The following is a 25,430-nucleotide window of genomic DNA, read 5'->3' as shown; positions in this document are numbered from 1 at the left end:
GGCTTGACAATTGATCAAAGGGGCAGAGAAGATCAATTTTTCTGAAGCTAAGATAGGCAAATGTTGACATGAAGAGGATATTAGTTGACTCATTTATCTTTATTGAGTTGTAGACTCATCCGTCATAGCAGCATCATGTTTGCTTAGACTGGAAGCTTATCTGTATCGCAGCCTCAAGGATGAAATGCACAACTTTTGTTAATAAATTTAGTTCGGTCACTTATTTAGAATTTCTTAGAAATCATTTGCACTATTCCATGCTTTGGAGTATTTTAATTGCATTTAGGAAATTAGGATATATTCTGGGTGCTGATTCTTTTCCTACTTTGTGAGTTTTGCAAAATCAGAATTATTGGACTGTTGAACAAACATTTCAATGCAATTGCACCATTTTTTTTAGTTGAAATGTTTTTAGCGTTTTAATGTAACACTATTTTTCCTAATGTATTATCGAACTTCATTTTTGTATGCTTTCTCATGTATTTAATGCAGTTAATCAACAAGGGACGATGTGCTGAGAAAATGAAAACTAATGGAGTGAATATTCTGTTCTGGATATTATATTATATCATCTACTTCTAATGGTTATAACTTAGGAGCTTAAATTTTCAACGTAGTAAGACTTATTATAGTAGCATTATGCAGATTTGATTGATTTAAGTCTAAATTTCTTCGTTTTACATGTTTCTTTAATCATGCTTCTTGACAAGCTTAAAGTTCCGTCAGTTTTTAACTTAAGTACTTTTCCTAATCTCAGTTTTATATTAATCGGTACATAATGCATGAAATCCAAGCAACACCAATTAGATTTATAAAAAAATTATGAAGTTTTTAGGCTTTTTTTACTATTATTCACATGTATATAAATCCTAGCATTTGGAATGGTTTTCTTGTATTGATTTTTGTTTGCCTTAACTTTCTTTTACAGGCATATTTTTATGATGCGTGCATTAGATGATTATGATTTGTGCATTAGTTGAGTTGATTTGCGTAGCTGAAGATGGATCCCACCACGTTCAAGTTGGACGTAGATGAGCTTCTTGATGACTTCACTCGGGTACCTTTTCTGGGGTTTCCTATAACCACATTACTTTTCATCGAGGTTGATAGCCTTTTTGTTCTATTTGGCTTGAAGGACTTGGAGGGAATGCAAATGCATTACTTCTCAATTTCATATTGGGTTTTTGGCTCTAATGTACTTAAAAGTAATTGGATTTATGTAGGAAATGCAAATAAATGCATAATTTCATTGATAATTCTATGTCTAATAATTGTGAAAACTGGAAGAAAAAATATTGCTTCATCACTGCAACTCATATGTTTCCTCACTAGACAAAAACATAAGTTTCATCAACCGAGCAGGAAAGAAAACATATTTTTGCACTCAAATTTCTCCAGTAACCAAACAAGTAGTTGAAATTTATTTAAATTCAATACCTGTAACTTTTCTATTTTCTTTCCATTTTTCCCACTTTCAATTGCTTCAAACGAAATAGAGTGTTTATGTATTCCTATGAAAATCGTTCCTTATTTTTCAACTGGCAGGATAACTCAACTACGTTGGCAGACATGAAAAGAGTGTGGTTTGCTAAGAAGTTCTCTTATATTTATGAAGCAAGTCCAAGATCTAACTCTGTTTTTTTTATGCAATCCCTATTCTCACATTCCATTGGTTCGTCCTAGTGCTTCTTATCCTACTTATTTATTTATTATTTTTATTTCCATGCACCATAGATTGAATTTTGATCCCTCTCTATGAATATAATGACTATAAACTGTGAATTCAGGTCATATGGGTTCATCGACTTCTCTATCTCAGAGACTAGGAGGGCTATACTGCCTCTATTGTCTTTATGAGACTCAACCATACAAGCCTCGTGTGAAGATTTACTTGTGTCTAGGTATCAACCATTTTTTTAATTAGTACTTTTTGATTTTTGACTCTCCTATTTTACCATTAAATGCCAATGATTTATTATTAGATTTTGCACTATCATGCATGCTACTGATTTTTTATATTTTGTTTTCCCTTATATTTTTGTGTTAGGAGAGCTGAAGAGGCTCAAATTGCTTGTTGTTGATGCTAAAGAAAATGGTATCCGAGTTGTACCTGCTCTTGTGAAAAGGATGCTTACTGAGAACATGCTTCTATTTGGTTCTTCTGACAGTTGTTCAGTCACACAAAGGGTCGATGAAGTTACAAAGTTGCATGACAAGAACCTTCAAATCGCATATGAGAAGTAACATCCTGTTTTTTGGTTTTTGGCACTTTTCTTTTAAAATAATTGGCATACAATTATGAATAAAATAATATATGATACAGCCGTTGATTAGTACAGCCTTATTCAATGCTCTATTCTTGAATTCAATTTATTTCAGTATGAATTGATTAGATTAACATTCATTTTCAGATTACCTGTCTCTTTGTTATTGCAGATTACTGTCTAATACTGAGATTGAAGACTATGTTCATATGAACCTTGTAAGCATTGTTTCCTATTACAAATATAGTATCGCCTTTTTCTCCTACCTTATAATCATCTAATTTTTTATGCAGGATGATTTATGGTTAGATTTCCTAGGACTACTTATATGATGTCAAACATGCTTTCATGCAAAGAAAAAATAGAGGATTTACAAATCACTAGTTATTTATTATACCACAATTTAACTTTCTTTAAACAATTACAAGCATTAGTCAGTTCAAGTCTATTTGATAATAAAATGATTATACATATCCGAGAATTTCAGCTGTTTGGAAATAAATAACATCAATGAATAAAGAAATTAATTTTCATAAAAATAAATTTTGACATATTTTTTTCAAAATTAAAATCTAGAGCAGTAAACTATTTAATAATAAATTATGCAGAAAAAAGAAATAAAAAAATAAATTACATAATTAATGATGAGCCAGGTCTTGTGCTAGTGCCAAGAGATAAATTCCCTCATAATCACACTTATATACAACACTTCCATTTTTTACTCCTTTTGTACTCCAATTTGTACTCACAAGTGGGTGAGATTTTAGTCAATTGTTGTGAATTATACGCCTCAATCATTATTTTCTCCTTTTAACCTGGATTAGTAAATAAGGCTGATATATGATCAATTTAAAATTTAAGTTTAAATTATCTCTGATTTTTAGTTTTCCTAAACACTCAATCAATAATATTAATTTGAATTTGAAAATTTCAAAGCATCCGAACTGTACTATCTCTTCATCCTACAAGTCTTGCACGATACAAGCTTTGTCACACTACAAATCCCACACATCTACAAGGACATGCAAGTCTAATTTAGGATAAACTTATCGTACAAGCTATATATTATGAATTTTAGATTTGGCAAGTATATTCATGTGAGGTCTAATTTTGATTGATTCTTTGAGTCTCTGGTGTTAGCCCTCCCTTAGAAGGGAAGCAATTCCTCAATGCAATTAAGTTGTATTACTAGCATAAAAAAGGTATTCATAGAATATATTACTGAAATCCGAATACCATAAGTGGTCGATGATATCCTTTAGTTGATTATTTCTTTTTACCATGAAAAAATCTTCTGGTCTTAATTAAAATTCAATACTAATAAATTAGGTGAAATTACACAATGCCTAGAATGCGTGGATTATGAGGGTATCGGTAAGGTCTGACACTAATCGGTTACACCCCCTCCCTTAAGGTGATGACATGCTCTTGCTCCTTTGGTGGGGGCAATCCTTGAGGTGGTTGAAAGTCCTCACTAAACTGTTGTATAAGCGACTATATTGAAAGAGGGATGTTTCCCCCCTCCAACTTGATCCCCTCCAAGCTCTGTAACTCCACCACAAATCCTCCCCCACCTCCTGTGTGGTCCTCACCATAATTTTGAGAGAAACCATGGCTTTGGATAACCTTGCATTTCCCCTGATAAACCACTATTCTTCCCTTCACCATCATTTCCATCGCCAGTGCTCCCTAATTGACCTTGGTGCCTCATAAAGTTTACAGTCATTTTATCTCCAGGATGACATAGTGCCTCTCAACTCCAATGGAAGAAAGTCCTCCCTCATCTGGACCCTTTTATGGTCAGAAACATCCCTAGCACACTCTTCTGCCTATTTACTCCTTCCATGTGCCCATCATCAGCCCGTAGGACTTTGTGTCCACCGGCTCCACCTCTAATTGGTCCACAACATATTTGGAGATGAAATTATGGATTTCCCCACTATCTATCAAGACCACTACCTCTCTGTTTGTTATCTCTCCTCTCACTTTCATGGTATGATTTGGAGTGAATCCCACCACTGAGTTCAAGGAGACCTCTGCCATGTCTAAATGCAACTGATAGGAAATACTTGTATTCACAAGCAAACCTAACCAAAATTTAAGTACCAAAACACGAAAACTGCTGTGCACAGCAGTAAAACAACCAAAAACAGTGGAAAATCAGAGGAAAAATGTAGGAAAACTCAAAGCACAACTTGTATTCCACTAGACGATGAATAAACAACAAAGATACAATTTGTTCTTCAATCCGAGAGGAAGAACAACTCTCCAATCTCCGACAACGCCAAGAGCCCAAAGCAAGAAACCCTAGATCTCAAATTTTCATTCAAAATTCAAGATAATCCTTTATTCCTCCTATTCCCCCTAATTAACATGAAAGGATAATTAACACTTACCTAATCTACCCTTACATTCAAATCTTTCCCCCCAAAATTTGCATTAAGCCTAGCATGGGCCCACCCAAAGTTCCACCCCCTCCCTGCTGTTTTCTCGGCCGGGTGTAGACCTGGACCGGTCCAGCCGGCCCCTCCAGGGCCGGCTTCGTAACATTACTCCCCTCCAAAAAACTCACCTTGTCTTCAAGGTGAAACAAGGGAAATTGCTTTTTCATTCTTTCCAGCAGTTCCCACGTAGCGTTGAAATCAAGGAGGCATTTTCATTTAATCAATACTTCTTTATTCCCCTTTTTGTTTGATCAGACTCCTGCCAGCTCTAGTGGTTCTAAAACCACCTCTAAGTCCTCCGTCATGGTATCTGGAAGTTCTTCGCTTGTTGTATGTTCCCCTATGGCCTTTCTCAGCTTAGACACATGCAACACTGGATGTATAGTGGCTGATGGGGGTAATTTCAATCGATACGCCACCGCACCAATCCTGTTCAACACTTCATAGGGGCCAAAGTACCTGGGTGCTAGTTTCTGATTCCTTCTTCTAGCCACTGTCTGCTGCCAGTATGGTCGTAGTTTCAGGAACACCTTCTCTCCCACTTCAAACTACATGTCTCTCCTGTGTGAATCCGCCTGCTTCTTCGTGATCTGTTGGGCCCTCATCAGATGTTTTTTCAATTCTTCCAGCATCTTATCTCTTTCTTCCAAATACTGCTCAAGTGACGACACAGGTGTACACTGTGTACCTCTCCCAACGTGCACCAGGTGTGGAGGGTCCCTTCCATACAACACTTTGAATGGGGTTATTTGGGAGGCGGAATGGTACGAGGTATTGTACCAATATTCAACCCAGGGCAGCCACTTTGCCCACATCCGCGGGGTCTCCGACACAAAACACCTCAAATAAGTCTCTAAACTTCGGTTCACTACCACCGTCTGCCCGTCTGTCTGTGAATGGTAGGCGGTGCTTCTCTTGAGGATAGTGCCATGCAATCGGAATAGCTCCTTCCAAAATTGACTAAGGAACACCTTGTCTCGATCCGTCACTATCGATTCAGGAACCCTGTGCAGTCTAACAACCTCCCTGATAAATGCTACTGTCACTGACACTGCGGTGTAGGGACGTCGCAAGAGGATAAAGTGCATACTTACTAAGCCTGTCCACCAACACCATGATGACAGTGTATCCTTCTGATCGTGGTAATCCGTCGATGAAGTCCATTGACACCTCCTCCCAAACTTTGTTTTGAAGTATCAATGGTTGTAGCAATCCTCCTGGAGTCATGGTCATGTATTTATTTCTCTGTCACACCTTACACCTCGCCACCAGCTCCTCCACATCTTTATGCATCCCTTTCCAATAGAGCTCCGCTGCTAGCCTCCTGTATGTCTTTTGAATTCCTGAATGGCCTCCAACCGCATTGCCGTGGAACTCCTGCAACAAGTGGGGGATATGTATGGAGGTTCGTGGCATCACATACCTCCCTTGATACAATAGTCTCTCCCCCTCAATGCAGTAACCAGGATGACCACTCTTATCCTTCCTCAAGTCCTTGATCTTTCCCAATTCCTCATCTAAATGCTTTCTTCTTTGATGGCCCCCCCAGTCGACCATCAAGGGTACAGACAAAGCTAACTCCTTGAGCTCCCCCATACATCTGGATAGAGCTTCTGCTGCTTTATTTTTCAAACCAGGCCTGTAATGGATCTCGAAATTGTAGCCCAAGAATTTGGATAGCCACCGCTGATGCTCCTATGTTACCATCCTTTGCTCCAAGAGGTACTTTAAACTCCTCTGATCAATCCGGGCAATGAAGTGTCGGCCTAAAAGATAGGGGCGCCTCTTCTGAATGGCTAAGACAATCACCATCAGCTCCCTCTCGTACACTGACTTCAGCCTTGCCCTGGTTGATAGTACTTGACTGAAGTATGCTACAGGCCTGTGGTTCTGCATCAACACTGCTCCCAACCCATATATTGATGCATAGGTCTCTACAACAAAAGCCTGGTGAAATCTGGAAGAGCTAGAACAGGAATAATGGTCACGGCTTTCTTCAACCTCTCGAAGTCCTGGGTTGCTGCATCTCCCCAAGAAAAGTTATCTTTCTTCAGCTGCTCAGTCAAAGGCCATGCAATGGTACTGTTCCCCTTCACGAACTTCCTGTAATAGCCAGTCAATCATAGGAAACCCCTCAACTCTCTTATGTTCCTAGGTAGTGGCTATTTCTGCATTGCTTCAATTTTGGTTTGGTCCGTCGCCACTCCTTGGGATATCATGTGTCTCAAGTATTCCACACTGGACTGAGCAAAACTGCATTTCTTTAGGTTGGCTCTCAGTTGGTACTCCTGCAGTACTTTTAAGACCATCCTCAATTGCTCCAAGTGCTCTTCCCCAGTCTTGTTGTATACCAAAATGCCATCAAAGAAGACCAGGACAAACTTCCTGACGTACTGCTTGAACACCCTGTTCATCAAGGATTGAAACGTAGCAGGAGCGTTAGTCAATCCAAAGGGCATTACCAAAAATTCAGAATTCCCTTCATGTGTCCTGAACGCTATCTTTGGAACATCTGCCTCCCTCATTATGATATGGTGATATTCGGATTTTAAGTCCAGCTTGGAAAACACCACTGTTCCATGTAGCTCATCAATTACCGAAATTGGGAACTTGTCTGGTACAGTGCTTTTATTCAAAGCCTTGTAATCCACACAAAATCTCCAACTCCCTTCCTTCTTCTTGACCAGGAGAATTGGACTAGAGAAAGGGTTGTTGCTGGGTCTGATGATCCTTGCCTCCAGCATTTTCCGGATCAACTTCTCAATCTCATCTTTCTGAATCTGTGGGTAACGGTAAGGGCGGAAGCTGATCGGTGTCTCCCCTTGTTTCAACGTAATTGCATGCTCCAACTCTCTCTGTGGAGGTAACCCTTGGGGAGGTTGAGAGACCTCACTGAACTGGTGTATGAGCGGCTGAACTGTAGTGGGAACATTGCTTTCTTCCTCTAATCTGACCCCTTCCTTGGTCAACTCCACTAAGTAGCCTCCTCCCTCCTCCTGAATGGTTCTGATTAGGGATTTGAGAGAAACCCCTACCTTGGTCAGCCCGGCATCACCCTGAATCATCCTCCTTCCTCCCACTACCAACTCCATCCTCAGTGTACCCCAATTGATCTTGGTCTCCCCCAATGTCTGCAGCCATTTCATCCCCAGGATGACGTCAGTGCTCCTGGATCCCCTGAATCTTTAGCACCACCGCTCTACAAACTCCTCTACCCATTTCCACCTTTCCCGCGCCCATCATCACCCCATCACCTCCTGTATCCACCAACTCCATCCCTAACAGCTCAACGATCTGGTTGGAAATGAAATTGTGGGTCGCCCCACTATCAATCAACACCACCACCTCACGGTCAGCTATCTCTCCTTTCACTTTCATAGTGTGACTCAGAGTGAATCACACTATGGAGTTCAGATAGACTTCTGCCATATCTAGGTGCAGCTTCTCCTCTTCCTCTCTTCCGATCTGCTCCCACCTCCCTCCTCGTCTTCCTCGTCTTCATAGACAAGGAGAACCTGAAGAGTTCGGTCCTTGCACCTATGCCCCGACATGTATTTCTCATCACATCTGAAGCACAACCCCTTCGTCCTCTTGTCCTGCATCTCCTTCTCTATCAACTATTTAAATTGTCCCCCATTTTTCCCTCCAGTTTTCTCTTTTGGTGCTTCCTTCAGACTCCCTGACGCTGCCCCTTTTGATGGTAGGAAAATGGTAGTTATCTTGTATGATCCTCCAGAATAGTTCCATCGAGCTCCTCTTTTTGATTTCTCCTGATCTTTCACCAACTGCGTCAGCTCCATAGCCTTCTCTAGGTTCCTTGGCTCCAACACCCTGATTGATGTTCGGATCTCCGGTTTTAGCCCCTTCATGAAGTTTCCTTCCAGGACTGACTCTGAAATGTGATCCAATCTGCTAGCCAAGTACTTGAACTTGTCCCGGTAGTCTGCTACGGTCCCCTCCTGAGTCAGAGCAAAGAATTGCTCATAGAAGTCTCCTCTGACGATGAATTAACAACAAAGATACAATTTATTCTTCAATGCGAAAGGAAGAACAACTCTCTAATCTCTGGCAACGTCAAGAGCCCAAAGTAAGAAACCCTAGATCTCAAACTTTCATTCAAAATTCAAGATAATCCTCTCTCCCTCCTATTCCCCCTAATTAACATGAAAGGAGAACTAACACTTACCTAATCTACCCTTACATTCAAATCTTTCCCCCCAAAATTTGCATTAAGCCCAGCATGGGCCCACCCAAAGTTCCGCCCCCTCCCTGCTGTTTTCTCCGCCGGGTGTAGACCTGGATCGGTCCAGGCCAGACGGGTCCAGCCGGCCCCTCCTTGGCTGGCTCCGTAACAACAACTCTTCTTCCTCCACCACTTCCTCACTCCCACCTCCCTCAATTTTCTCGTCATCACAGAATGTGAGAACCTGAAGAGTTCGGTTCTTACAACTGTGCTATGGTGTATACTTATCATCACATCTGAAACATAGCCTCTTTTCCATCTTCTCCTGTAACTCTGTCGCAGTGAGCTTTTTGAAGTTTCCCATAAATTTCTCTCCTACAGTCTTCTCCTTTGAGGTCTCTCTAAGGATACTTTGTGTCAGCCCCTTGGGTATCAAAAAGGTGGTGGTCATCTTGTACGAACATTCTGAGCTTCTACGTGTTGCCCCTTTATCCAGGTGCCTATGATCCTCCACTAATTGGGCTAGCTCCATTTCCTCTCCCAAATCACGAGGCCTCATCATTCTAACTGCCGCCCGAATATCTGGTTTGAGCTTCATAAAGTTTCCCACCAATACAGTTTTTGAAAGCCGGTCCGGTCAGTTGGCAATGTGCTCAAACCTCTTATAGTACTCCACCACGGTCTCCTCCTGCATCAGAGCGAAGAATTGCTCATAGAAGTCCCCTCCCTTATTGGTTTGGAAACGCTCCAACAAGTAGACCTTAAACTCCCTCCAGGTCCGTGTGGGCCAGCTCATATCCATCCATTAGTACCATGTGAACGCTTTCCCCTCCAAGCACAGCTTGGCCGTTGTCAACTCATTGACGACAAAGTGCCTTTCCACTATGTAGTTCCACCAATATGCATTTTCTCTAAAACAGGCATCTTCAGCTTCCACGCCCTCGGATCTCCTTTCCCCTTGTTTCCTCCATGACCTCTAGGGGTGTTAAAATGGGATTTCAAGTATGATACGGGAACCCAAAATTGACCTGGGACCAAACGAGCTGTGACTCGAACCCGGCCTTGTTTTGTAAACAGGTTAGGAATTCGAACCTAGACTCGGCTCGTCAGATTACTGGGTTGACCCGACCCGACCGAAGAACCCAGAACACAACGGGCGTGAGCAAGTTCAGCATGCGCAGGCGCGTGTGTGGGTTTAGGTGCTAAGTTCGGACGTGAGTGAGGTTCGGATGCAGATTTCGTGGGAATGCGAGCGGGGGATTGCACTGTGGTGTTGGTGCGAGCCTGTGGGGTGCATATTCTGGACGTGAGTGGGGGTTCGTGCTGCGATGCTGGTGCTGGGTGCGAAGTTCGAGTGCGAGGCATGATCGCACTGGCTACATGCACGTTTCCGGGTAAACCCGGTTGATTTTGATTTTTCGTGTCAACTCGGACCTTACCCAATTTTATAAACAGGTTGAAAAATGAAACTCGAACCCAGTCCCTATAGCAAATGGGTTGACTAGAACCTGAATTTTTTTTAGTCTGAGTCGGGTCGGGTATCGGGTCAGGTCAAATATTGACACTCCTAATAACCTCCCATTCCCCAAGGGAGTGGTCCCCCCAAGTGTCCTGATTATCCCTTCTATGCTCGTGCTCAAATCCTTTATCAAAATCCCCTCTCCTCCTTTCAAATTCAGCACACCTCCGAGCCCTCTCCTTTCAAATTCAGCTCCCCTCCACTCATACCCAATCCACTCATGCCTCTGCTCATACCCTCTAACTCTCTCCTCCCTAGGAATAGGCTCTAGGGGCATTCTCTCTTCTCTCTCAAAAATCTCCACCTCCTAATATTCCCCTCTCCTTATCGGAGTAGGTTTTCCCCCACTCCCTTGACAGGTGGCTCCCATCACCTCTGACGATGCCATTTTGGTTTAGATCTCGAGCATCTTCCTCATCATCTCCTCCATGATGGCAAACTTCACATTGATTTTCTCATGGACAGTTGAAATTTGATTTTCGAAATTTGAAAATTTTTCTTTGAAATCAGATTTCAATTATTCGATCTCCCCTTCCAACACCTCTACATTTCTTCCTGTCATAGGTACCCGGATCTTGGGTTTGATACCAATTTGATACGTCGTAGAAGTAAAAACAACAAATAAAAGAAAAAAAAAACATAGGAACATCAAGATAAGGTTAATCCTAGATTGTGCTAGGAACTTACTGCAGCACTGGGAAAATAAAAACTAGCAATAACTTAAACTAAATCCTATACAACTCTCTCTTTAACAGCCCTAGAACACAATAACATAAATAGAATATTTCTAATAAGCACAAACAAAATTTAGAAAACCTTCCTAAATAATTAGACCCTTCCTAATTAGCCTAAAACTACATCTACCTTGGATCCAGATGTCTGCATCTCGTGATACCATATGAAAACCTAGAAAAAAAAATAGGACGATCAACTTTTTTTCTCTTTCTATGCACATAATGACACAAAAGAGGGATGCAAAGAATGGTTGATTCAATTTTCTTAGCTTTGCATTCATCTCAAGGTTGTGACACATATCACTTTCTCTCATAGGTTGATATTATACCAAACCCCACTTGTTAAAAAGGACACATGATTAAGGAGAATGGTTGATAACCCATACAATCCTAGGCTCCTAGTTGCCGACACATGAGCAATTTTCTTAGCTTTATATTACTCACAAGATTGCAGCCCATATCGCTTGCACTGGTATGTTGATAATATACCAAATCCCACTTAAAAAAAAGGGCACATGATTTAGAAAAATGTTTTTTTTAAAGATCCAAGTATAAAAATTGTAGTATATAAAACATTATATTGATATGAAATGTATAGAAATGTATAGTGAGAAAATTATAATAGGAATATTATTTATTTTGATCTTTATGATATATTTATCATCAATAGAGTATAATACAGTTAAGCTATAGAATATAGTTGGCTTACAACCCTTGCGGAAGTTTAGAAGGCTTGTTTGATAGTGTAGGGTAAGAAATTAATTCATTAGCCTTGCAATGTTACTTTTACAAAGAAAGTTTTGCTCTACAAACCTGTGCGGACATCTCTCTTTACTATAAGTGGAGTTGGTTGATAGTTATTTCTCCATAAAAAAGGGAATTCAGTATGATCATGATTTTTATCTTCCACATTATTCATTGTAAAGTGAAAATGTTTAAATTTATTATTTTGTGAAGCAGGCGTAGACTAAAGCATTTCTACAAGTGTTATAATTGAGATCTGATTGTGAAAGCTTACAACTTCAACCTCAATAACAAATCTCCAAACTATTATTGCATTACAAAAATTCAAGACTTGGCATTGGCCTGTTGCAACTAGGATCGACTCTTGAGACAAATCAATGTGGGAGCGAATCTTTCTTCTGCACTTTATTTTTGAGTTCTAGGTGCCTACCTTCTGTTCTTCTCCTCGAGTTGAGTGGCTTAAGAGGTCTCCTATAATTTTGACCTACAGTATGTTCTCTATGATTTTCTTTGTTGGGTTCCTTGGATCTTTAGAAAAGGTGTTGAGTTTTCCATGTTTTACCTATTGATTGTAGCTCGTTTAGGCTTCCCCATAAGAGGTACCAAAAAACTGACACAATAGGTCTATGTTTTGAACTTTAGGCTTTACATGTTGATAAATTAGATTTTTTTTTTTATACATGTTGATAAATTAGTTGGTATTAAAGTTAACTTATTGCTTGGGTGAACAGGACTGGATTATTATTGTATTTTCTTTTTGTAGATTTAGATTATGGTCATAATTTGAAAATTCCTGCTTGGAACTGTCTACATCCTCCTCCAAGGATCATTGAAACTTTATACATCTTCTATAGCCCCTTGTCCTAAAAAATTCGAATGTAGGAAGTGACATTGTCATTGAAACCCAATATTCATGTTTCCTTCATTGCATGCTGATGATATTAGTCTCATTATGTAAATGCTCTCTTTGGCAGTAAATTCTTTTATTTCTTGACTGAAAATATATCCCATCATGATAGGGTGTGGAGCTTGGTCTGGAATCATTCAAGAAAATGTCAACAGAATATGCAAAAGCAAAGGAGGAAGCTATTAAAGGTATCCTATTAAGCTATATCCTTCTCCTCACTTGTATTTTGACACTTTTTTTTTCTCTGACAATGATGCTATGATGAACGCTTGAAGTTTTAAATCTTCCATTTTAAGAAATATTATGTTATTGTAGCTTATTATGAGATATGGATTTATACTTTAGACCTCGTATTCAGCCATCCGTAGAATAATGTCAATTAACTAAATGAACCCTTGTGGTGGCGTTAAGTAACCTTGGTATTCAATTGATCTATTTATCGGTTATGTTTATGTTTATTTTCTTGGGACTTCGAAGTCATTTCATTAATTTTCATGATTATTTGAATTATTTTATGTCATTTGGACTGATGATCTTTTTTTTTTGTCAAAATCATTTGCTCTTTGCTATTAGATTTATTACTTTGTTATTGAGGACCCTACATTTTAAACAGGAATCCTTATGACATTGTGATATTAATTCATCTTCTTTTAGAGTGAAGGGAAGCCTTTTCGATACATGTGCTATTTTTGATCCACTTGAATCCCTTGATGTGATGCTTTTGTTGAAGTCTAAGACTTGAGATGTAGTACTACTTTAAATTTGTTTCAGAGTGAAAATTCCTATACCAATTATATTGGATTTTCTTATCTAATGCCTTAAGTTTAGATATTTGGAATTTTTTGTTGACCTAAATAGTAAAATAAAATAAAATAAAAATCTCTTACTTGTTGCACATTTGACTACCGAGCCCACATCAAGCCAATTCCCGCCACCATACTTTTAGTACCCTTGCCACAACCTCTCCATCTTTTTTCAAATCGATTGCAACCCTTCTATGCTTCACACTCTATCCCTCGTTTTGCCACTCTCGCTTCTTGACCCTAGCCAAATTACACACCAAAAAAAAGGTTATTGATGAAGGCCCAGGAGCACTCGTCCGTGTCTGTCACCTTTGACATCATTGGCATCACCCCTACTTCCTCTCTCTTCTTCCTCTATTTCCTCTCTCTCAGTTCTCTCTCTTTCGCTTTCTTTCTCTCTCAATTTCCCACTTTTCTCTCCCTCTCTTCCTCTTTCTTTCTCTCTCTCTCTCTGCCTTTCTCACTCTCTTTTTTTCTCTCATTGTCTCTCCTCTACCAATCTTTCTTTCTCTAAAAAGAGAAAAAAAAGAGGAATTAAAAAAGATAAAAATATATGTATTTGCCTCACCCTATCATTTTTGTCAGAACTACTTGTGCGAAGATTTAAATTTGTAAATTTTTAAAATCTATGATATATTGAGTGTGATGCATTCGACACAGCAAGCATAACTCGTGCGCATTTTTCTTAACATGAATCATTTTATGACTTTTGGACTTTTGGGCCTTTTTTGGTCAAAATCATTTGTTCTTTGCTATTATATTTATTACTTTGTTTTTGAGGACCCTACATTTTAAATAGGGATCCTTATGATGAAGATTATGATATTAATTGATGTTTTTTAGAAGAGCAGCCATTTCGATATATGTGATATTTTTGATCCACTTGAATTCATTCTAGGATGTGATGCTTTTGTTGAAGTCTAAGACTTGAGATGTAGTGCTGACTTAAATTTGTTTCAGATTGAAAATTCTTGCGCGATGTGAAAATTCCTATGCCAATTATATTGGATTTTCTCATCTAATGCCTTTAGTTTTAGATGTTTGGAATTTTATGTTGATCTAAATAAAATAAAATAAAATAAAAATCCCTTACCTGTCGAACGTCTGCCTACTGAGCCCACATCAAGTCCATTCCTGCCACCATACTTTTCCCACCCTTGCGAAACTCGTCCGTTTTTGTCACCTTTGACATTATTGCCATCGCCTCTGCTTCCTCTCTCTCTATTCTTCTTCTATTTCCTCTCTCTTCTTCCTCTCTCAATTCTCTCTCTCTCTCACACACACACATTCCCACTACTTTCCCACCTTTCTCTCCATCTCTTCCTCTTTCTTTCACTCTCTTTCTCTGCCTCTCTCATGTTCTTTTTTTTCTCTCACACTGTCTCTCCTCTACCTCTCTCTCTCTTTAAAAAGAGAAAAAAAGGAATAAAAAAGAGAAAAATGTGTGTATTCGTCTCACTCAATCATTTTTTACTACTTGCGTGAAGATATAAATTTGTAAATTTTTAAAATTTACAAAATATCGAGTGTGATGCATTCGACGTGATGTGTATAACTTGTACGCATTTTTCTTAGCATGTTTGGTGATACTTATAGTTGACATTCTTGATGCGATGGATAAGCAACATGCACATGTTTTTCTAGCATGAGGGAGAAAATTCATATATAAGTATCTATATGCGTCTTTCTTCAGGCGCCATTTTGATTTGATTATATCCCGACGATCCATTCATAAATGAAAATATATCATAGTTAGACGTATTGTTAACCAGCAATTCTGATATTGGAAGTGAAAAGTCGTCTTTTGGACAGGTCTTATTAAGGTCTCAAAAATCGATGCATATGTGAAATTGACCATTTTTCTTCTTTACTGGGACAATATTGGCTATCCAATCAGTATATTTTTCTTCTTGAATGAAACCTGCATCGATTAGCTTCTTGGTTTCTGCAATCTCCAACCTCATTCTCCTTGAAACTTGCTTAACAGGTACTGCACTTGGTTTGATTACTGATTTGTGAACAGCCATATCAGGAGATAAGCCTGTCATTTCAACTTATGTTCGAGCTAAGCAGTCCCTGAATTCATAGAGAAGTTTTTTTTTTTTTAATTTCTTATACTTGGTCTTATTGGTAGAACGTCACTAATGAAGGTCGGGTGAGGATCTTCCTCAGTCCGAGTAGATATAGTTGAAAAGCGATGGGATTTCTTAGAGGATTATTCAAGATGTCGACCATCGAGAACATTGTCTATAGGGGTCATCTTTGGGATCCACTTTTGATGAATTTCTTTAATGGTGGATTTCTAGGAGTACACACTAGATGTCACACCATTCTTTTAAATATATTTTTCTAGAGATATTGGTATCTATATTTATTGTCCCTTATGTTGGCACCTTTCGGCAGTGGATTTTTGGATATGCATCCAAGTGTCGTATCCCGATGCCACCTATAGATCTTAACTCTTTCTTTGCTCTACTATCATAATGGATGATTGCTTTTACCTCTATCGAGGTCATTCATAACGACTTTTTAGACGGAGGGACCAAGTGTCACGTCTTGTTGTTCACCATATAGAGCTCAGTATTATCATTATTATTTTTGTTGCTACCTTAGCATTTAGATGACTAGCCAAAGATTGAAAGAGAAACCAATCCCCAGCGGAGTCGCCAGAAATCTGTGGGCTCAAAAAATTCCATTTTATTTTGTGTGATTTCCCGGCCTCTCTGCGCCATCCGTTTATTATTATTTTTTTAAGTGTTTGTGTGATAATGACGACAGAGAGTTTTAACGAGATTAGGTTCCGGGGGAATTTTCAAAAGGCAGATTTGGTTTTAGATAAGACACTACCCAAAGATTTCGCCCTCATTTTGTGAGGACTTTATGATCTGAATTCTGGTTTCCTATAGGCGCAAGCCCCTATAGTTAATTATCCCTCCCAATAATAGGAGAGAACTTTCGGTTAAGACTAGTCGTTAAGGAGGTCAAATTGCAATAGTTTTAGGGTTTGAGTCTTGGATTTAAATTTTGAAGTTTGGAATTTGGAGTTTATCACCATAAACTTAAAACTGGTGGGGGGGGAGGGGGGAGTGAAGACGAGCCTGATCAAGATCTCATGGTTCCGTCGTCCCGGTTGTCATGATCACTGGTCTACTTAGTTAGAGGAGGTAGTTGACCCAACCTAACATAAGGTACCTTATTTGCAGCCATGAGTTGCTTCGTCCAAGAATACTTTGTAGACCTGGGTTGATATTTATCTAAGGGGATAGATCTGAATCCACCTTAGCTGACAGAAGGCTTTGTGCCTATCAGATATACCATATGATTCATAACTCAAGGTGAAGCCTTTAGGGAACATACAGACTTTGGTCGTGATCGTAATATAATGGTGCCATTTTGCGATAAAACCACCCGATCAGATGGTATATGCCACGTCCCTATCGGCAAGAGACTATTTGAGAATGAATCGTAGTGATACACCCGACACACATTTGCTCTTTGTGAGCTGAGGTTAATTTCAAATTTATCACCCTTGATAAACAGTTGCGGAAGATGGATGTGTTTTAGTTTTAAGTTTTTAGGTGATATATTTCATTTTAAGAACTTGGACTTTTGTTTGATTTGAGATTTGTCCCCTCTGGTTGAGATTTTCTGTCAACGCGGCCAGCATCGGGGTGACATTAAGGTCACTTATATTTTTATAGGATTTTGGGAGGCGTTTTGCAATTCAAGTCGTGTCGACTCCAGTCCTTTTGAGGAGGAGGATGCAACTTGAATATTAGACCCGCGTAACATTCTTGAATCGTTGGATTTGAGACTTATATGTAACGATTGGAGCACATGCGGGTTGTAGCATTTGACCCTGCGCAACATTCTCGGTCATTGGTGTTTATGCTTTTAACATGTTGACCGGAGCACATGCATGGTGTATTTAGTTTAAGGGATCATGTTTTATACATAAGGGGCATTTTAAAATATTTAAATATGATCCATTTAATCAAGTGATTTCATTTAGAAAAATGCCCGATATTTCATTTAAGGACCTACGAACGTCTTATGTCCGCTTGTAAACATGTTGCGGATCCGGTGGCATCGAATATTGTTTGCTACTTCTTGCAGATAAGATACTGTGCATTGACGAATATCCCATTGTTGCTCATGGATGCTTACATTTATTACAGGCTTGTTGCTTTTGTTTGAAGCAGTGTGTTGTACTCGTTGCAATCTTCTTCTTCATCCTTGCAGAAGATTCACGTAGAGTGCGATATTTATTACAAAGGTCCCATACACACTTGAAGGTGACATTTATTCTTAACATATTAATTGACATTACATGCATATAAATTTAGTGTATTTACTTACATGTTAATATTAACTGTCAAATGAGTTGTATTCATTACTAACTTCTTTATGTGTGTTAACTAGTGAGTTCTCGCATTCATTACATATTGATCTTGTGTTTGTAGGAGACTATCAAATGTATGCTAGGAAACTATCGAATATATTTCAAGGATATCTTGTTGCCCATAGGTGATTGCTTATGTGATAATGGATAATATTGTTATCTGTCACTAAAGCTATATGACCCTTTTTTCTCTATCATCGCAACTTAAGTTACTTGTAATAGATGTTCTTGTAAGTTTGGTTTGAATACTTGATTCAATAGTAATTCTCATATTTCCTTCATCTTGTGCAAATCTACATATCAATGTTAAGTCAACTTCTCTTTGACATAGAACTTTCTAAGATAGCATTGAAAGTTTTAGAGAAGTGTGGAATGGAATAATTGTACTAGCATTTGAATATTAACTTTTTAAAATGCTGGATATGCACCTATTGACCTTCAAATCAACATAAGTATCTCTATGTTGATTAACATATGTAGTTTTTGAAGTATAATACCCATTATCACTCATCGATATAAGGTTAAAAATGTTTACAAGCTTTCTAAAGTTACTTGTGTAATTAATATCATTTATGATTTAATAATGGCTCAAATAACTTTGCCATTTCTTTAAGTGCAAGACCTTGATGAAAGCTCAATTTGAATATATCACATATCAAGTCAATTTCAAATCAAGTTCAGATTTAGTCCAGATCATTTTCCTTATTTTTAAATTGATTAAAAATCATAAAATTTCTTTTTTTAATCAATTAAATGAGGGTCATTTAAGCATTTTTCAATATTCACAAAAATTTGCCTAAGTCCTGAGTTTTTGAGTAAATTTCGGCAGCCTTCCGGCGTCCGCTTCCCTGCGCCGGGAGGTAATGGAGTGCTCAACTTGGCCGGATCAAATCGACGGCGAGGAAATTTGGGAGTGCGAATCGATCCCATAAAAGGTCTTCAAGTCTTCTAATGTGCTCAACCTGCTGATTTAAGCAATTTAATTTAATTTTAAAAATATTTTTGGTCCCCTCGAAAATTCGGTAGCTTTTCGGTGCCCCCTCCTCGTGAGGGGAGGTTGGGGAGGGCACTTGCCCTTTGGCTCGACTCGGCCGGAGCGAATCAATGGCGAGGAGATTGGAAAAGTAGTGTCTGCGCTCCATCGGCTAGATTAACTCGGCGGCCAAGGGCTTCAGGGGACCGTATCAACCCCGGGACTTCCTTTAAGTCTTCAATTTGCTTTCGTACCCGTTTTAAATCCTTGCTTTTTTTTAAATAATATATATATTATAATATAAAATATTTATTATAATATAACATAATATATGTTATAATATTATAATATACAAGGTTGTGAAAACCGGACCGGACAACGACCGGTCCGGTTTTCAAAACAGTGATAATATATAATATATATATCATAATATTATATATATTATATACTTATAACATAATATATAATATATAGGGGTTTTTACATACATACCACAATATTATTATTACTTTACATATCTCACACCTCAAATATTAATATTACAATTATACCACTCAAATCTTAAGTTTACCTCAAATCTACCACTCCCTCTCCCGCACAGCTCACGACGTCAACGGCGCCACCATCGGCTCCGGCCTCGCCTCTATCATCCTCTTTGAAACCAACATCCTCGCCAAAGGAGGTGGAAGTAGCAAGAACTGCATTTAAGAATGACTCGTTGACGATTGAGAATAGGATCAAGGACTGTAGGTCTTATCCTCTTTACAGGTTTGTGAGGGACGTTGGTACTGATTTTCTAAGTGGTGAGAAGACTGTTTCACCGGGGGAATAATTTGATAAGCTTTTTGACGCGATTTGCAAGTGGAGGATGATCGAACCACTGCTCGAGTGCATGAAGGAGTGGAATGAATCTCCTAAGTTTACCTCGAGCAAACCATGGCAGAAAATGAAGCATTTTTTAAAATAAAAAAATTACTCTTTCGCACATTCCTTCTTGCTTATGATTATATTTGCAGTCTTTGTTGTTTTGTTGCAAAGTTCAAAGCTATAATCCAACCATAGAGGCGACGGCCGGAGCTGTAGACGGTGCCGTTGACGTCGTGAGCTGTGCAGGAGACGGAGTGGCAGATTTGGGGTAAATTTAGGATTTGGGTGGTATTACTGTAATATTAATATTTGAGATGTTAGATATGTAAAATAACAATAATATAGTGGTATGTATGTAAATCTCCCTAATATATATTATATATATACAATATATAACAGAGAGAGGGAGGGGATCAGGAAAAACCTGATCGGGCGGCTCAGACAAGGATCGGAGGCACGCATGGAGGGGCTCGGGTCGGCGTTGGCGTGTAGATCGTTGGCGGAGGCAGGTCGGCCGGAGGTAGGTTGACAGGAGGTCAATCTCCGCGGGTTCGACCTTTGGAGATGGCGTAGTTGGTCGGCTAGGGCACAATCACTGAAGGTCGGCCTTGTTCCGTTGAAGCAGGTGGAGGCAGGAGTCGTCCGGCCGTGCGAAAGGATGAACAAGGGCTCAGGTAAGGTCTTCAATCTCCTCTCTGTCAGCTTTCAAAACTACCTCCTTCTCTTCTCTATATGCCTGCGATTTTGTGCGTGTGAGAGCCGAATGAGAGGAGCGTTCTTTTTATGTCGTGAGTGGGGCGGTTGTACAATCGTGGGGAGCAGTTATCGTGGGATCGTGGGCTCGCGTGATTCCTCCATGTGGACTGGTCAACAGTTATAGATCAACAAAACTTACAATGTGAACAATATGAATGCTTGAAATGCGAGGTACATCGTGATGAACAAAGACAAGACTTGAATTTGTTATGAATTCAATGGCTCGGCAACATAAATTTCCCTTTGCTACTAGGACTCTCCTGAATACTCAAAGAACACACTCAATGAATTTAGCTGGAATGAAAATGAATTCTAGTGAGCCTTTATTTATAGATAGAAGAGTGAATCCCAATGGGGCCCACTTGAATAATACTTAACAAGGGGAAGAATTGATTGAGTATTTCATTCTAACATTTATTTTGTATTCATATAATTTTAGAAAAGCTTTTAATAGGAATCAAGCAAAATCATGGAATATTGATTGCAAAATAATTATAGTAGTCCACACATTGATGAGGTGTCAGAATAATTATTATAATAGTCCGCATATTGATAAGATAATACTAATAATCTCTCTGATCATTGAGGTGGCATTGAAGTGAATAAGGAAGGTGGACTGTTGGGCTTGATGGAATGTTGATGGAGCCGGATTTGGTGAAGATTGATTTTCTATAAAACCAAACATTTTACATTATTAGTAAGAAAATGTAACTTAAAGTCATCAAGAAAATAATGAACCAGATGGCTCATATGTGTCTTGTTTAGGATTCTAACATTAGAGCTTCCTTAGGTTAGTTTGAATCCTAATATAATCCTTCACATGTTTTTATTTCCTCTTAATAAATTTTTTTTCCAAAGAGAGAGATTGGTGTAGTACAATTTTATTTGGAGAGAGTACATTTTTTTCCAATCACATGCTATGATTTTGATCTAGTAGACTGTGCCTTTGATGAACAAAGTTGATAGTGGTAAAAGTTGAATTTTGCATGAAAGTGTACCTGGTACGTTGCACCGATACGGATACGGAGACTGTTCCATCATTGTACCATCATTGTTAGCATAGTAGCCTTGTCTTAAATTTTCATATAAATTGCAACTCCTAGCTCTCTCTTTGAATACATCTTCATATTTTTTAAGCTTGGATTTCTCACCTCAGCCATTAGTTTTTGTATCCAAAAATCTTTTAGCGTTGCTCATGTTAACATTCTCACCTCAGCCATCAGTTTTTTTTCCCTCTTTTCTTTGGTATGAAATTGAAATCCTTATATTTTTAGGAGACCCCAAAAAGTTTTTGTGAAACTATTGTTATTGATTTTTATTTACAACCTACCAGATAATAGAGTTAGTAAACTTCATTCTTTTCAAAAACATTATTTCAATTTCAAGCAACCAAGTGAGGCCTAATAAAGGATGAATTGTGATAGCATGGTCTTTTTGTCATTCAACTAGAAATAAGGCATAGAAGTCCAATTTACCTTTCACTAAAAATTTGTAAACTTCGAATAGTAGATAGACGATGACAGCTAATGATCATGCTGCTTTTTGCACCTTAATAGTTTGGGAAGGCTGCAATTTTTTGTAATAGGGCTTTTCCCTCAAAATAAGTAATGAAACAACTTTCTTATAGTTATCTTACCCTACAAATCTAATTTAGGAAAATTCATTCTAAGCTTAGAAGTTTCTAAAAAGCAACCAGAAAAATAGGGTGAAATAGAAGTGTGATACTAGTCGGTAAATTAAAGGCGTGAAAAATTTTTCCCAAATGCACCCGCACCCTTATGCTCTTAAAGATGCTTCATGTACGAAGCATTATGGTGATATTGGGCTTGTATAATTATGCTATTTCGTTGATAGCTTCTTAATCATATAACTTTCGTAACCTTTGATTTAAGAAATCTCTAATGTTTGATGACCTATCTTGGCACATACACAGTTGTATATTTTATGTTTATAGCCCTCATACTAATTTTACGTTATGCTATTACTCTGCAACTTTCTATTATTCCTGGTCACCTGTTATCAACAGAAGCTAGCAATTCTGTGGGCATGGAGGACCTAAAACACATAGCAGAAAACAGGAGGCTGGCAAGTGAAATGGTAGAGAACCTGGTGGAAGAATGGGATTCCCAGAAGGAATCATTTTACAAGCAGACTGGTATTAGTAATTGCCGTGAATTGGCGCTGGCTGATGTTGAGGGATTTGCTGAGGTGGAACGCCTGTTAGATGAATGAAGAGCATCTCCCAGCATTTCAGGTTCTTAAGCCATTCTCTGCTCAAAATTTGAAGTTTCAGCTAACTTTGTATTTCATATAAATAATAGGGCTTTTAACTGCTTGAAGAGTTTGATGGTCCATGGAGGAAGTAGTTTCACTTGCATGCTCATAATCTAATTTTTTATTGAGATTTTTTTAAAAATTGAAAATTTGTGTAGAGAATCTCAAATTTGATACAGGCATGATTATGACTTCGTTTGGGACGGCTTTTTAACTGTTTTTTAAAATAGTTTTTTAGTAAAAAAAAATAATTTTGAACTAAAAAACTGTTTCAAGAAGTTGTAAAAAGGCCGTCCTAAACGAAGCCTAAATCTCAAAATCTTAGGGACAACATTTTCCAATGTCTTTACCATGTTAGCTGTTACTCACAAGAGATCAGTTTTCATGTTTATGAAATAATTTGTTCTTAAAAGATTAAAGTTTTAATTGATTGGTACTGGCGAAGATGCTCTTGCAAGATTGGGATTTGCATAAATGAATGCTACACTATTTGTTTAGATTATGCTATTTAAGCTGAATTCAATTTGGCTAAATAAATTGCAATTGAGGCCACTTATTTTAAAATGATGAATTTATTTGTTTTTTATTATCTAAGTTGATGATGTTGAAAATTCATTTCATCTATAAACTGTATAAACACCATATTTAGAAATCATTTCTTCTAAAATCAGAAATCATTTTAAAAAAATGATGAATTTATCGGATGTCAGTATTAAATTCCATTACAACTACACGAGTATAAAGATATCTTTCAATCTCAGATCTTTTATACATGTAGCTCTTCCTTCATTTGGCAATGCCGACAATCGTCAATTCCAGCCAATATAGAAGCAACATCGTTTTTTACAGGATTCATCATCAGAAGGCAGGGATCGTGATGAAGAAGAGGAGGGAAAACCAGGGAGAAACAATTCTGCATATGCACGTCAGAAGAAGGTTTCTCTTCTTTGTATTCAATCCGTAGAAAGAGTTGAACTTAGAATTCTGTTGACCTTTCTCTCCTACTCAGAACTCCTGAGGCGCTTAAAGGTTTTTCAAAGTAGTAAAAAAGGCGTCTTTACATTCATACAAGGGGTACTTAAAGACCCTTGGAGCTACAAGACATGAAATGGCTGCTTGGTCAAGATGGTTTTGGTTGCTTCTTCTTATAAGCACTTCGATTGTGCTGCCTCCATGACATCTCCAGATTGATAGAGGACAAAGAAGAAAGCTTGTTTACACTGATCATTGTGAAGATGCGAGGATAAAATAGGATTCAATATTACCATACTTTCCTCAAGTAGCATTAGGTCATATTCTAAAGAGGGTAATGACAAAATCTTTAGTTCATCAGTTAGTTTAGAATTCTACATTATCCTTGAGTAGCATGATGACCTTGTTAGATCGGGTCCCTCCTGGATCAGTCATGTCAGTCCTTTCTTGGACCGGCTCTTGGGGGGCTGATTTGGAGGGGATTTATTAAATATTTCCTAATTGAAGTGGGCAGATTTGGGGCTGATTTGGAGGTGATTAATTAATAAATGTTTTCTAATTGAAGATGACAGATTTAGGGGCTGATTTGGAGGGAATTAATTAGGATATGTTTCCTAATTAAAGATGGCAGATTTGGGGCTGATTTTAGAGGGAAATAATTAAGGAAATATGACATATTTGAGAAGGAATTGGGGGAGGGCTGTTTAGGCATTTATTATTTATTGGATGCTTTAAGTAGGGTGTTTTTCCTAGGTTTTGAAGGTTTTGTTTGCTGAATTTAGTTTATTCTTAGACAATTTTAAGATTTCTTTAGTGTGCCCATGGTTATAAAAGAACAGGATTTGATCGAGCAGTTGAATCAATCAATTTATGAGTTAGTCTTCAAATCGGTTCAGTCTATTTAGAAAAACCAAATTTGCAAGGAACCAAAATCAACCCATAAAAATTGGTGGTTAAAATGCTCAACCCCTAAACTAAGAGCGGTTGAATTGGATTGATTAGCAATTGCATTAGAGAGATAATGTTGGAATGTAATATTTTTTCAATTATATCTCATATATTATCACCTATCATTAATATTAGAAATACTATATTATTTAAATCATCTAATTTAATATCTATAATATGTTCATCCTCACTGTTGAACCTCTAACTAAGGTTTTATTTGGAATGACTTTCTTACTGTTTCTTAAAGCAGCTTTTTAGTACAAAATTAATAATTTTTCTATTAAAAAGCTGCTTTAAGAAGCAGTAAAAAAGCAGTCCCAAGCAAAGCCTAAATCTTAGTTGAACCTTTGAATCTTCAGATCTGATTCTAAAATCCTCGAGTGAACCACTTAACAACTCATTTAACTTATCTTGCATCCCCTAATTAGAAGTCATTATTCACCACCCTCCCAAATTGTGGCTGCATTATTAGCCTTTTTTTACTCTGGTCACATTCCAGTGGTGCTATTCTACTAGCAGCAAAACTTGACCGACAAAGTCATTAATGTCAAATATCCAACCTGTTTGTCTTTGACCTGTCATTGGTGTCTTTCCTTGAAGCTGTAATGGACCACGAAGGTCTGCTGCCTTTTTTATTAAA

The 25,430-nt window shown here is 38.2% G+C and overlaps 1 protein-coding gene across 2 annotated transcripts in view; it reads left to right on the top strand.

Annotated features, from left to right (window-relative positions):
• The window catches only part of LOC110099493, a 28,248-nt gene extending 5,398 nt beyond the window's left edge, over window positions 1-22,850 (top strand). The window contains exons 2-8 of one of the 2 annotated variants that reach the window (XM_028696032.1): window positions 929-1,057; window positions 1,546-1,672; window positions 1,788-1,901; window positions 2,051-2,240; window positions 2,437-2,482; window positions 12,908-12,983; window positions 22,623-22,850. In XM_028696032.1, the coding sequence (XP_028551865.1) occupies window positions 1,001-1,057; window positions 1,546-1,672; window positions 1,788-1,901; window positions 2,051-2,240; window positions 2,437-2,482; window positions 12,908-12,983; window positions 22,623-22,828 (816 nt within the window). In that variant the 5' untranslated portion in view covers window positions 929-1,000 and the 3' untranslated portion in view covers window positions 22,829-22,850. Of the gene's footprint in view, window positions 1-928; window positions 1,058-1,545; window positions 1,673-1,787; window positions 1,902-2,047; window positions 2,241-2,436; window positions 2,483-12,907; window positions 12,984-22,622 lie in introns of both variants that reach the window. The other variant, XM_020826669.2, reaches the window with a different exon arrangement.
• Window positions 22,851-25,430: the final 2,580 nt, after the last annotated feature.

The sequence above is a fragment of the Dendrobium catenatum genome, unplaced genomic scaffold (genome assembly GCF_001605985.2).
Source record: "Dendrobium catenatum unplaced genomic scaffold, ASM160598v2 fragScaff_scaffold_716, whole genome shotgun sequence".
Lineage (NCBI taxonomy): Eukaryota > Viridiplantae > Streptophyta > Magnoliopsida > Asparagales > Orchidaceae > Dendrobium > Dendrobium catenatum.
Note: the sequence above shows the minus strand (reverse complement) of the source record. Positions and strands in the feature narration are given on the sequence as shown.